We start from the raw sequence: 14,478 nt of genomic DNA on the forward strand, positions 1-14,478 counted from the left end.
TTTTCATCCCTTGAGTACTATAGGAATGAGGACAGAGTGCTCCCAAATGTGCTGTTTTGGCATATTGATTGTTTTAAATAAAAGTTACTTAAGAAACAGTGGTGCAAGGGCACTCAGACTCTCCTCTGTCCCTGGAAAGCAGGAAAAAAATCTCCCATGTTAAAGATACTGTCCCTATTCTAAGAAGTAAAAGACATCTTTATCATCAGAGACAGGGACTTTAAAGTTGAGAGAACTTAGAAACAAACTGTGTTATTTTTTTCTAATTTACTACCTTGGTCTAAGTTCTGCTTAGAATTCTCTACTGATTAAAGCTCCCAAACACCTGTTTTTTATACCCTGTCAATTAGTCACAAATTTATTTTTTGTCTAAAATGTATAAAAACTGCCAGGTTTTTATATCTTTAGGTCTCAATTTTCAATATTGGGCTCTGTGCACAGGTAATAAAATCTTGGTTTCCACCCCCCTCCTGTTACCATGTCTCATGTAAATTTAATTATTGGTCTAGCTGGATGGATGACTTTGAAGGATAGGGGAAGAATATTTTCTTCCTTACAGAACACATCTTTTTAATATTCTGTATGATGAAATGGGAAATACATCTAAAGCAATTTTTAAAAAGATTTTGTTTATCCATTTGAGAGTGAGCGAAAGTGCACACGCGAGAGAGCACAGTGGCGTGAGGAGGAGCAGAGGGAGAAACAGACTCCCTGCTGAGCGGGAAGCCCCATGCAGGCTCCCTGACCCTGGGGATCGTGACCTGAGCTACAGGCCGAGGCTTAGAGGCTTATCCCATGGAACCACCCAGATGCCCCATCTAAAACAATTTTGAAGTATAATGGTTGTCTCAAGTTAAAGATACTTTGCCCTTGAATTATGGACTGTACTAGCCATTCTTCATGAAACACTATTTTACTTGGATGAATGACTTACAGACAAATATAGACTCTACCTAGATAGCAGCCTGGGAAGATTGATGTGGCCTGCTGATGATCAGGGTGACTTTTTTCTGTTATGTCTGGATCATCTCAGTGCCTGTGATGTGAAAAGTCTTTCTTTCCACAGGGCAGAGGTCACTACTATCAATATTTTGTTCCTATTTCTTGTCTTATTTTTTCGGTATTGTTGTGGTAACATTAGCTCATATGGTGAACAAACTCTCAAATTCCACATTTTCACCTAATAGTTCATTTCTCACATACACCCCAATCTGCAGTGTGAGGGGTGGCTGCTCCTCCATGCATTCATTCAAGTGGATGTAGGCCCTGCCTTTTTCTTTTTTTTATTTTTATTTTATTTTATTTTATTTTTATTTATGATAGTCACAGAGAGAGAGAGAGAGAGAGGCAGAGACACAGGCAGAGGGAGAAACAGGCTCCATGCACCGGGAGCCCGACGTGGGATTCGATCCCGGGTCTCCAGGATCACGCCCTGGGCCAAAGGCAGGCGCCAAACCGCTGCGCCACCCAGGGATTCCTTATTTTGGACTTTGAAAAGTCAAGGCATTTATATTTGTTAATTAATTATAAAAAAAGATTTTATTTATTTATTCATGAGAGACACACAGAGAGAGGTAGAGACATAGGCAGAGGGAGAAGCAGGTTCCTATAGGGATCCCGATGTGGGACTCCATGTAAGGACCCCAGGATCACTACCTGAGCCAAAGGCAGACACTCAACCACTGAGCCACCCAGGTGTCCCAATAGCTTTAGAATTAAATACCAATTATGAAAAGTCTTTAGATACACATGGGTACTTATCAGTGATTAAAGTTCCAAAAGACATTTGAAAATAGCAAACAATATATGATCTCAATGCAAATAATATTAATGCTAAAAATTACTATAGAAACTTAATTTTGTTAAATATACTCAGAAAATTTTAGTGGAATTTTAGTTCCCATAATTTAATAGTATAACCTGGGTACTTTATTTTATTTATTTATTTATGTTGTATATATTTTTTATTGGAGTTCGATTTGCCAACATATAGTATAACATAACCTCGGTATTTTAATACGTGAACTAGGTTGTAAGTTCATTATTCATGCCAGCTGGAGAAAACTGTTTCTGAATGCCTCACCTGACTGGGTTAGGCCTTTATGGATAATCTCCATATATTAAGGCCACTTTGATGTGAGCCTTTAATTAAATCTGCACAATCTCTTCATAGCTGTACTTAGATCAGTATTTGATTGAATTACCAGGGGACAGGAATCTTGAGGTGGGAGTAATGTTAAAATTTTGCCTACCACAAAACCCATGTTTATATTACATTTGTATATCCTCAGGTATCATTATAGAAGATCTAATGTTGTATAGAAAGGAAATGGAAATTAAAATGTTATTGGCAGTTTGCTTTAGTATGAAAATCGAATACAAAAACCAGAATAGGGATGCCTGGGTAGCTCAGTTGGCTAAGTGAGTAGCTTAGCTTGGCTAAGGCTAAGCTAACCTTTTAAAAAACCTTCGGGTCAGGTCATGATCCTGGGGTCCTGGGATGGAGCCCTGTTGCAGTCCCAGCACCCTCTCCCTCCACCGTGTGACTATACTTGAAGGTGGGGCCTCTGAGGAAGTGATTAAGGATAAATGAGGCCATAAGGGTAGGGTTCTGATCCTTCAGGATTAGTGTCCTTGTAGGAAGAGACCCCAGAGCCAAGCTTACTGATTGGCCCTATGAAGACACTGACTGAGGATTGCCATCCATAAGCCGGGTGGGCTTTTCCAGAAACCTGCCCTGTGAGCCCTGGATCCGTGTCTTCCAGCCTCCTGAAAGGTAAGCAAATAGACTTCTGTCCTTTAAACCACTCAGTCTATGGGATTTTGTTACAGTAGCCTGAGCAGACTAATGGACTGAGAAATATCAACATTTACATATCAACAATCAACATTTACAATATAACTCTTTCTTTCCCTCCTTTCCTTACCTTACCTTTCTTTTTCTTTTTCTTTTTTTAAAGATTTATTTATTTGGGCGGCCCGGGTGGCTCAGCAGTTGGCGCCGCCTTCAGCCCAGGGCCTGATCCTGGAGACCTGGGATTGAGTCCCACATCGGGCTTCCTGCGTGGAGTCTGCTTCTCCCTCTGCCTGTGTCTCTGCCTCTCCTTCTCTCTGTCTCTCATGAATAATTTTTTAAGAAAAGATTTTATTTTCTCCCACCTTGGGTATAGAGATTACTTAAAAATAAAACCTTAAAAAAAGGAAAAAAAAATCACTATATAGGCTATATTAGAAGAAGAGTGGTAGTTTACTCTTTTCTCTGCAGCTTATAAACCAGGTCCATAGGATGTAGGTGTTTTTTTTTTTTAAGATTTTATTTATGTATTTGAGAGAATGAGTAGAGAGAAAGAAGGAGCAGAGGGAGGTGCAGAGGAAGAGGGGGAAGCAGACTCCTGCTGAGGAGGGAGCCCAACAAGAGGCTGGATTCTGGGATCATGACTGTAGCCGAAGGCAGATAGGTGCTTAACTGACTGAGCCACCCAGGCGCCCCCAGGATGTTTTTTAAAAAGGAAAAGGAATATTTTCTTTTAAAAAACCTCAGGATTTCAGCCTTGGAAAAAAAATGTCTTGATAGTAGCTACTGTACCATTTTTCTGGGCATAATGCCATGATATATACATTATTTTATCAGTTTCATGACTTGCTGCCAATTTGTAGTTTGGTAACTCATAAGTTCAATTCCTTCTGTGAATATGATTATTCTGAAAGATAGATTATTAAGGACAATTCAATTTTATAAGAGCCTTTTGGTTTTATTGATTAAAATTCATCTTGAAGTGGATGAATAGTACAACTTCTTAACGTATTTTCCCTCCTCCTTCTCCCTTCCTGCCCTCTCTCCTTTTCTTCCTGGCCAAGGATACAATCATCATGCAATTACCCTTGAAACAAGATTCAGAATTATTTTTCTTCTTTGCAAGGAAAAATAGCTTGAAAAGAAGCAGAAGCAAGCTAAGCTCTCATACCTATTAAAACAGTGATTGAGACTGAGCATATTTAGAGCTCTGGGTTCATCCTTCTGAGCATTCCTGCTTCTCACAATTACAGTTCTTTGTAGTAAAATGACAAAGAGAAGAAAAGGGAAAGAATCCTTGTCTTTTCATAGGAGAACTGTTTGCTTAAGGTATATATATATATATATATATATATATATATATATATATATATATAAAGTTTAGGTATAGCTCTTGAGTACTTAATATTTTAATATTTTATGTTGATATTTTGTAAGAGGACCATGTTGATATAAATTAAAACTTCTCTGTGGTCTCAGTAGATCAAAGAAGTTTCTCCCCCCAAATGACTTTTTAAAAAATATTAATTAATACTTATTTTTAAAGATTTTATTTATTTATTCATGAGAGACATAGAGAGAAAGGGCAGAGACATAGGCAGAGGGAGAAGCAGGCTCCCTGTGGGGAGCCCAGTGCGGGACTCCGTCCCAGGACCCCGGATCAGGACCTGAGTCGAAGGCAGACATTCAACCACTGAACCTCCCAGGTGCCTCCCAAAATGACATTTTTTGTAACTGTGTTTTTTACTTTTTAATTTCAAAAATTACTAGATAGTAAAATGGACTCTTTTGAGTATACAGTTGTATGAGTGTTAACTGCCACCCCAATCAGGATGCAGAACAGTCCTCTCACCTCCCCAAATTCCCTTGGTCTCCTTAACTACCACAGGAAGGGATTCTTTCTTCTTCTGCCCAGGAAATCAAAGCCTGGTTGGCAGGCCAGATGAAGCAGAAGGAAAAGGAGCCAGGTGTCTTACAGATCAATAGGTGATTTTTCTATCCTTCCAGAGTGGTTTTCAGCTCCTCCCAAGTCGTTGAATCCAGCAGCTCTTTGTTCATACTCTCTCCAGAGTAGACGGTTGGCTTTCTCTTTATATTAATTTCCCATCGTATTTTGCTCTGAGTAAAGACTGTGAAGTGTAAAATTTCTGCTTTTAACTTTATTTTTAAAATTTTTGATTGCAATCTAAAAAGACTGCCAATTTTTGTGAATCTTCCACAGGTTTTTGGAGAGAAATGTTTATTTGTTTATTTTTTCTAGTCATGCAGCATGTTTTGTGTTTTAATTACTTCAAGGTTGTTAATTGATTAGTAAAAATTTTCCATTTATTTATTTATTTATTTATTTATTTATTTATTTATTTATTTTACTTTCTGTACTTGATATGTTGATTTCTAATAGAATTGGAGGTCATTTACCTAGAAGGGATTTTTTTAAAAAAGATTTTATTTATTTATGAGAGAGAGAGAGCATGAGCAGGGACAGGGGCAGAGGCAGAGGGAGAGGCAGAGGGAGAAGGAGAGGGAGAAGCAGACTCCCCACTGAGCAGAGTCCAATACAGACCTCAATCCCAGGATCCTGGGATCATGATCTGAGCTGAAGGCAGACACTTAAACGACTGAGCCATTCAGGGTGCCCCTACCTAGAAGAAATTTTAGGAGACACATTCTGGGTGGGAAAAACTTTATAAGTAGAAGTGTTATACAGCATCTTCTCTAGGATCCCTTCAATTCTATCTCCTCCATGCACTGTGGGTGAAGGAGGTAGAAAGAAAGTGTAGTATCCTATCTTTTTCAGGGGCTGTGTCTTATCCTTTGATGGTTCACCATTGGTGACCACAAGTAATTTTGATATTGTACCTTAAAAATGCAATCTATCTAAATTTTGTGCATCATTGGAACTGTTCCTTTTTATAATTATATATATATTTTAAATTGAGATATAAATGACATATTAGTTTCTAGCATGCTTTAAAGCAACTTTCCAATATATAATTCAGTATTATTAATTATAGTCACCATGCTATCCATAACATCTCAGGACTTATTCATTTTATAATTAGAAGTTTGTACCTTTGATCCCTTTACCCTTTCCTTCCAACCACCAATTTGTTCTCCGTATCTCAGTTATTTATCTTTTTTTAAAATTCCACATTATTAATATAAGAAATAGTGAAAGGGACTATAGGGGAAGGAGAGGAAACTGAGTGGGGAAAAATTAGAGAGGAAGACAGACCATGAGAAACTCCTAACTATGGAAAACAGGCAAAGGGATGGAGAAGGGGAGGAGGATGGTGGGATGGGATAACTGGGTGACAGGCACTGAGGGTACTTGATGGAATGAGCACTGGGTGTTATATGTTGGCAAATTGAATTTAAATAAAATATTTAAAATTTCCACATTATTATAGTCATATTCTTAATTATTTGGAATATCAGAAGGATAAGGAATAGACCATTTATATATGTAATTTATATATATAATAAAAATATGAAAAATGTTTTTGGCCATTTCTAGTCATCGTGCCCCATGGATCCCTATGAATCCTTGACAGAGAGTGAGGGAATGAGTAGGAAACTGGAAAATGTTTTGCTAGTTTGAGTTATGATATGCTTTCTAATTGTCATGCTTCCATTAGAATATTACCTTTCTTGTGTTTACTATAGAAAAATTAGGAAGCAGAAAAATTACACATTAAATAATAGGAAACATTATCCATAATCCTATATCTTTGTATATCCATTGAGGGCCTCTTGCTGTCAGAAATGTTTTTATGATGATAGAGAAATCATTTACTTGCAGTCCCATGCTATTTTCTAAAGAGATTAAGTGCTAAGAAGGTCACCTACTGACCAGATTAGGGAGTGCAGGATGTGAATGGAAAAAGCAGTGGGAGGGCAAGAAGGCCTTCATGTAGGGAGTGGGGAACGTGGGGGAATTAGAGGGAGCGGGTTGGGAATCTGAGGCAAGGGAAAGAGCTGTGATGAGTGGTGGAGTGGAGTGACTGCCAAGACTTCAGGGCCTGTGGGCTGAGGTCAGTGACTGAAAAAGAACTTGGAAAAAAACAGGATTTTTTTAAAAAAAGATTTTATTTATGTATTCATGAGACACACACACACACAGAGGCAGAGATATAGGCAGAGGGAGAAGCAGGCTCCCTGTGGGGAGCTTGATGCAGGACTTGATCCCAGGACCCTGGAATCATAACCTGAGCTAAAGGCAGATGCTCAACCACGGAGCCACCCAGGTGTCCCAAAACCAAGGATTTTTAAAGGGAATGGTTGTGAAGACTTGCTGGATAGGGTGATGGAAAAGGTCTTCCATATGTCCCCATGAAATCTTCAGTAAAACATTTATTTCTCATGACTGCATTGTGGAGCTGAATCTCCTTTGGGATGCCTTGCATTTCTTCCTTGAGAAGGTTATGGATCAAAAATAATAGCTGTTCACAGAGCCCCACCCAGCATTTTGGGGACCTGTTTGTGTGTGCACATGTATCTTTGCTATAAAATGGGATCAACTCTATATGTGATTTTTATTATGTTCTTTGACTCAATAACAGTTGGATTCATTCTGTATGAGGGGAAGAAAGCTTTATATTTATCATTTTTAAAGGATGCATAGCATTATACATTATGAATATATCAACTTTATTTAACATTTCTCATTCCTGGACATTTAGGTAGTTTCCAGTTTCTCATTCTTCTAATCTATGCTGTTATGATTATATTTGTACAATACATTAAAAAATGGATTCTTAAAAAAAAAGGATTCTTGTTATTTTCTTGTTATTTTCTCAGAATCATTCCTAAAATCAGAGTCTCTGAAGGGCATTTGCGTGGCTCAGCTGGTTAAGCATCTACTTTCAGCTCAGGTCATGATCTCAGGGTCCTGGGATTGAGCCCCACATCTGCATCTGGCTCCCTGCCCAGCAGGGAGTCATGAGAGACACACAGAGAGAGGCAGAGACAGGCAGAGAAGAAGCAGGCTCCCTGTGGGGAGCCTGATGCAGAACTTGATCCCAGGACCCTGGGATCAGGCTCTGAGCCAAAGGCAGATGCTCAACCATTGAGCCATGCAGGTGCTCCATCATGCTCATTTTTAAACTAGCCAGAATTGAGATATGAGGTAAGGTATTGGCATTAAGCTTTGTATGGTTAGCTTGTTTTCAGAATTGCTTGGAATTGTTTAGGCCTGAATGTTCTGCTTTGTTTCTCTCAGGTGGAATTTGGCATCTATCACATAAATGTTATACAAAATTGATGGACGTCAGATGTAAGAGGAAGCTTATGCATGATCCTGCTTTCCATTCCCCAAAAAGTCATAATTTCATAATTTTCATGAGTTTCATTGTATCATTTTAAGAGATAGTTTGACATAATGGCAACCATAGTATAAATGTTATTTTGAATAATGTTATTAGAGTGTATTGAATTTCATAAGTATTCCCATTTGTCCATAATTATACATATTATTAATGTATAATATTTCACCATTTAGAGCTTTCCTATTTTTTTGCCATTTAAAAATATTTATTTTTATTTTTATTATTTATTTATTTATTTATTTATTTATTTATTTATTTATTTATTTTCTTGCCATTTTAAGTAACACTGCATTGAACACCTTTGTGCCTTTTTGCTTCTTTTGAGTAACTTAACAAATGGGCAGATTCCTAGAAGTAATGTTAACTGGATTAAACAAATAGAAATTCTGTTTTTTTGTTCTTATTTCCACTTGACTTTGCAACAGGGTTATGCCAATTTTATATTGTGGGTGAGCATGTTTGAGTCATAAGCATCATTGTAAAGAGTATTAGAATGTTGGATCTATGTATTTTGTCCATTTTATTATGCAAATGAGTAACTGAATGCCTCATCAGCTGGTTTACATGGCTGACCGAAACATACAATCTTAGCCCTTTCTTTCTCATTTACTGCTTTGTGGCAGCCATGGAGGTGCTCTGCTCAGACCCTTCTCAAGAGATGCTGCTGTGAGAATGTGGTTGGTGGACAACCTCCAGCTGCCATACTTCCAGATCTATGGTAACATTCACCAAGGCCATGTTCTCCAGGGGCTGCTCCCAGCTCATGACTATGCTCCGTGCCATTCTAGAGCTTGGTGATCTTTGCCCTGTGGGGCTCCTCTGAGGGGCAGTCCTTGCTTTCAGCCTGTCCATCAGCCTTAGATCTGCAGTCTTAGGCTCCTCCCCTCCAGTCCTCTCTCCTGTCTCCTTTTACAGGTATTGTAGTCTGAAGGCTCTTCTGCCTCCTTCTGCTCCTTACCTTCCTCCATCACAGGTGTTTCCCCCTCAAAGAATCTTTCCATGTCTAATTCCATCTTGGCATTAGCTCTTGGAGGCCCCAAACTGACACATATCCCGTGGATGAGTCCACAGAGCAGTCATTTGCATAGGATAGATAGAAACTCCAGAATTAATTAAGTGAATGACGGAGTGATGTGGAAGACAGGCTCTTTGAGAAGGGTCATAAATTGGGGCCACAGAAGGAGGGAGCCTAGCCTTTTATGAGGAGATGACAGTACTTGGAATACTCGGAGAGGACAGTGGTTGTGGAGTTGAAGCCATTTGTTGCTCCACATTTTGGCTTTCTGTCGTTTTTCTGCAGGGGTGCTTAGCTCTGTGGACAGGAGATGCCGTGATGCCCTCTATGGGGTTTTTCATACAACACAGTCGGTACCTGTCGCAGATGAATATGGATCTTTCCTGGGAGTGGCAGTGCAGCTTGCAGCGCCCGGGGTACTTGCGCCCGCAGCTGGTCCCGCCCCCGCTGGCTGCAGAGGAGAGGACAAGAGTGGAAGTTAGGGGACTGCCCAGGGGTCGGGGCTCTCTGGGAGCCTTTGGTGTTTTATTCTGAGACCGTGTGCCTGAGATAGCCGGCGAGTGAATGTGGGAAGGCAGGGAAGAGAAGACAGAACTTGCCTGGACTGCTGCGCTCTGGGAACTCTGGGGAGCTCTGTCTGCACCACTCTCTGTGGCTTTGCCTTGAGCTAAAGCCTGTCCTGGGGCTGTAATTGGTACCACAGAATGTATGTGTGACATCAGGGCGTGGGGAGCCAGGTCTTCGTGTCAGGGAGGAACTCAAAGGGCTCGAAAGGGGGAAGTGGGGCACTTCCTACCTACAGCATCCACTCTTATGGTGTTTCTGCCTCATTTGTTTTCAGGGAGTATGAAAAAAATATCAGTCAACCCAGGGGAAAGAAAAAAAAAAGGTCAGATAATTCCCCAAGGCATTAAAGGAAAAGTAATGGTTGCTACTGACAGGGTGTTTGTGTATTCATACACTGCCTGTCTCCAGGGGCCACCTTCTGGCTAAATCTGAGAGCTTTATCTCAGCTCCGTCTGCTGTCACCTCAGCACTGGTTTCTTCTGTGAATCCTCCTCCTCTGGCTTTCTACACATCCACTGCCTGGCTCTCTGCTTTGTCTCTCTGGCTCTGCATGCCCTCCTCACCCCAGGGTTCAAGTTGAGCACATTGCTTGCCATCTTGTGTGAACTTGCCTTCTGAGAGGTCTCTTGGTCCTGCCTGCCAGCACTCTGCAGGACATGGGACCCCTATGTCTTACTCCCCTGCTCAGGCCCAGTCTCTCCTCAGAGCACTAACCCCAGGGCTGATCTTAAAGGATGAAAACGGCAGAGAGAGATGCCTTCTTAGCATCTTCAGACCTCAGACATAGGGAGCTCATGTAAAGTGAAAGAAGGATATTTCAGACCAGGTTGAGGCTCACTTTTGTTTCAGAACAGGAAAAAAGTTTGAGGGATTGGTTTTTGTATAAGTTCATATATACGGTGGTGGCTGGGTATGGGGTATTGAGGCTGGTAGTGAATGCTGAGAGATCCCTACCTTAGGCTGGAACTTAGTAGGGTGAGTCCTGCCTCTAAGCCTCAACTTGGCTTGCCTGTCACCAGATCTGTCAACCAGATCAGAGAAGGTCCCCTGCCCTTCTCTCTCTTCCTTCACCCATTTTACCTGGAGTCACCAGGAATCCAAAGGATGCAAAGACCAGGAGCAGGAGCTTCATGGCTGAAGAGATGGCTTGGGGAGCAGGTGGTGGTTTGATGGAGTCTGGACCCTCTGTGTGATATTCTTGGAGCTACTGCCTTTATAGGAGCCACATGATGCCAGGATACTGGGCAGTGAAGCAGAGGAAGGATTCTTTGCCACCCAGAACAGTCAGATTAGATCATAATGTCTACTAGTCTGGAGCTTTGATTGATTGAGCACCTGTATTCTAGGCTGTTGGGAGAGGAAGAGGCAGAGCAAAGAGAACATCAGTTCATAGCACTCATCTTTCAACCTGTGCTTTCTAGCTTGGCAAGGGTGTGGGGGAACCAAGTACTCTCTTGCATTGTTGCATTGTTGCTGTGCTGATTGGTATTGTTTTGTTTTTGGAGAGCAATTTGGCAATGTACATCATTTAGCTGAGATAAACATTGTGTACTTGTACAATTATGTCCATTAGACAAAAGTCTAGGAAGAGAGTCTCTGAGGCAAAATGCAGGGATTTTTCAAGATGCCTGCCTTCTGATGTACATTGCTGACTCCTCCAGGGTACAGGTTGTGTACCCATAGGGCAAACAAGGAAAGTCATTTTTACAAAATTGGAAGAACATCCCAGGAGGGATTTAGTGACCAGTCTGGGAAATGTCCCATTTAGTCATAAGGGAATTTACCCAAGGGAGCAGGCCGGAGCTCATCTGCAGAGGTGGTCACTGGGCAGACAGTTGCCTGAGGATATAGCCAGCGCTGCTACTGGAGCGGCCACCAGGTGGAAAGAGCATGGCCTGAGCAGGGCTGGAACTACTCTGAGAGCCACGAGGCTCCTTGGCTACCTTTAAAAATGAAAAACTGGAACCCAGAACAGAATTACCACTTTGTGGTATTCCTCCAACACCCTCTATTGTCAAAGCCTAACACGGGCCAGCTGGCAAAAGAGGCACATTTCCAGGGTCCAAATCCAGTATTACAAAGTTGAACAAAGAAGGGTGGATTTGGAGCTATGAGAGAATAAATTGGTAATCAGCACATCTACACACTAAGGATGGCACAGTAGAAGGATCCAAGGATGACTTCATGCCACCACCAAATCACCCCCTTCTTATTGTTGGATAAATAATAGATATTTTTGTGTGTTAAGCCACTGTTAGTTGAGTTACCTGTCTCTTGCAACCTCACACATTTCTAATTGGAACAGGAAAAGTGTTGGGGTGTCTTTAGTGTGCTGCCCTCCTAGTGTATGAATCTTTGCCATAGGCCTAATAACTGTGTGGTGTTCCATTATATTCTATATTTAATTTCACCCATGTTTTACCATCATTTAGATTGCTTTTGGTTTTCTGCTACTATATTCACTGTAGTAATTTTCTGTCCACCCACTTCTGCATCCACTCATGTGTAGGGGCCCTCTAGATTTGGCAGATTGTTCTCAGATCTAGTTGCCTGATTTTGTGGTTTTCAAACTATAGCATGTATCTGAGTCACCCAGAAGATTGGTAAAAATACAGGTCTTTAAGTTTTAAATTTATTTTTATTTATTTTTTATTTTTATAGGAGGTGAGGGGCAGAGAGAAACACTTTTGTTTTTCTTTGAGAGAGAGTTGGTGAGGGAAGAAGGTAGGGGCAGAGGAAGAGGGAGAGAATCCCAAGCAGACTCCATGCTGAGTGTGGAGCTGGACATGGGGCTCAACTCTGGGATCTTGATCTGAGGCAAAATCAAGAGTTGGATTCTCGAAAAAAAAAAAAAAAAGTTGGATTCTCAACCATCTGAGCCACCCAGGCACCCCTAAGATTGGCATTTCTGAAACATTCCCATGGTGTTGACGCTGCTGGTTCAGAGATCACACTTTTTTTTTTTTCAATTGAAGTATAATTGAATACATTATATTAGTTTCAGGTGTAGAATATGATAATTTTATATTTGTATAATATTTCTATAGATTTGGAAATGATCACACTAATAAGTCTAGTTAATACCTATTACCATACACAATTATAGAATTTCCTTTTTCTGGTGATGAGAACTTCAGATTTACTCTCTTAGCAACTTTCAGATATGCAATACAGTATTATTAAATATAGTTGCCATGTTGTACAGTCCATCCCCATAACTTATTTATTTTATAGCTGGAATTTTGTGCCATTTGATCCCCTTTGTCCATTTTGCCCACCTCCCTCTATCATCTCTGGCAACCAGCAGTCTGTTCTCTGTATCTATGAACTTGTTTTTTATTTGGTTTAGATTCCACATATAAGTAAGATCATACTATATTTGTTTTTCTCTGACTTATTTTTATGCTCTCAATCCATGCTGTTGCAAGTGGCAAGATTTCATTCTTTTTTATGGCTGAATAGCATTCCATTGTATATATAAATCACATCTATCCATTCATCCATCGATGGACACAGGTTGTTTCCATATCTTGACTCTTGTAAATAATGCTGCAGTGAACATGGAGATGCAGATACCTTTCTGAATTAGTGTTTTTGTTTCCTTCAAATAAATATCCAGAAGTGGGATTTCTGGATCCATGGTAGTTCTATCTGTAATTTTTTGAAAAACCTCCATATTGTTTTCCAAAGTGGCTGCACCACTTTACATTCCCACCAACAATGCAAAAAGGCTCCCTTTTTGGAGACCACACTTTGAGATCAACTGGCTTAATCTTACATGCAAGGCAGGTTATTCTCCTTGTTGGGACACATGTTAGTACTTTTATTGTTGTAGTCCACTTTCATTTTTTTCACTTTCACTTCTTTCTACTCTTTTCACTTAGTTTTGTTGATGTCATCTATGTGTGTGCACATGTGCACACACATGTATGTTTGTATTTGTTATTGATGGGGAGAATATAATTAAAAACAAAATCTCTCCTCAGTCAATAAAACCACCCCACAGAGGTAGAAGAGAAAGAAAAAAGTTTTGTCACTGAATAGCATTAAACCAGAATGTGATGCACATCATAGACAATTTGCTAAGAGATTGAAAAGACTGAAATCTTAGCCATTTCTTTTTTTTTTTTTTTAAAGATTTTATTTATTTATTCATGAGAGAGACAGAGAGAGAGGCAGAGACAAAGGCAGAGGGAGAAGCAGGCTCCATGCAAGGAGCCCGATCCCGGGTCTCCAGGATCAGGCCCCGGACCAAAGGCAGGCGCTAAACCACTGAGCCACCCAGGGATCCCTCTTACCATTTCTGTAGCCAAGCAGATATAACTCATTACGGACATGTTCTCAAGGTAAACAGTCATTAGTCCTCAAGTAAGAGGATGTGAAAGTACCATTTGTCACACATAGCTCATCCTAGATTCACTTGATGATTAGAGTGGGTCTTTGTGTTTGCTGATTGGTTTCATCCAAAGGAAAAACAAAATTCTTGCATCCTTGTGGCACGTGGTACTTTTGAAACTTGGAGCAAGGAACTCTGCTGAAGTTAGGCTCCTACCTACCCGCAGAGGTGTTATCTTTTCTTGATGACTGCATTTCAAAGAAGTGGCTCCCAGGTCTTCGAGAAAGACATTCCTGGGTTGAAAAGTGCTCAGAGGTCCACTTACATTTTTAAAAAGATTTATGCACATTTTAAAGAAAGAGAAAGAGGGACGCCTGGGTGGCTCAGCGGTTTCATGCCTGCCTACAGCCCAGGGTGTGATCCTGGAGTCCTGGGATCG

The 14,478-nt window shown here is 40.5% G+C and overlaps 1 protein-coding gene across 1 annotated transcript; it reads right to left on the reverse strand.

Moving 5' to 3' along the window:
- Positions 1–6,281: 6,281 nt before the first annotated feature.
- DEFB132 (defensin beta 132) lies at positions 6,282–10,988 on the reverse strand. Its single transcript, XM_025469620.3, has 2 exons — positions 10,784–10,988; positions 6,282–9,587 (listed from the first exon to the last, which is right to left on the reverse strand). The coding sequence occupies exons 1-2, from the start codon at positions 10,833–10,835 to the stop codon at positions 9,319–9,321; spliced, it is 321 nt and encodes a 106-aa protein (XP_025325405.1). The 5' UTR covers positions 10,836–10,988; the 3' UTR covers positions 6,282–9,318.
- Positions 10,989–14,478: the final 3,490 nt, after the last annotated feature.

The sequence above is a fragment of the Canis lupus genome, chromosome 24 (genome assembly GCF_003254725.2).
Source record: "Canis lupus dingo isolate Sandy chromosome 24, ASM325472v2, whole genome shotgun sequence".
NCBI classification, from domain to species: domain Eukaryota; kingdom Metazoa; phylum Chordata; class Mammalia; order Carnivora; family Canidae; genus Canis; species Canis lupus.

Excerpts from the sequence above, each read along its gene's own strand:
- DEFB132 (XM_025469620.3), bottom strand. The coding sequence starts at position 10,835 with ATGAAGCTCCTGCTCCTGGTCTTTGCATCCTTTGGATTCCTGGTGACT. Across the intron at positions 9,588-10,783 it reads TGGATTCCTGGTGACTCCAG|CCAGCGGGGGCGGGACCAGC; the intron begins GTAAAATGGGTG and ends TCTCCTCTGCAG.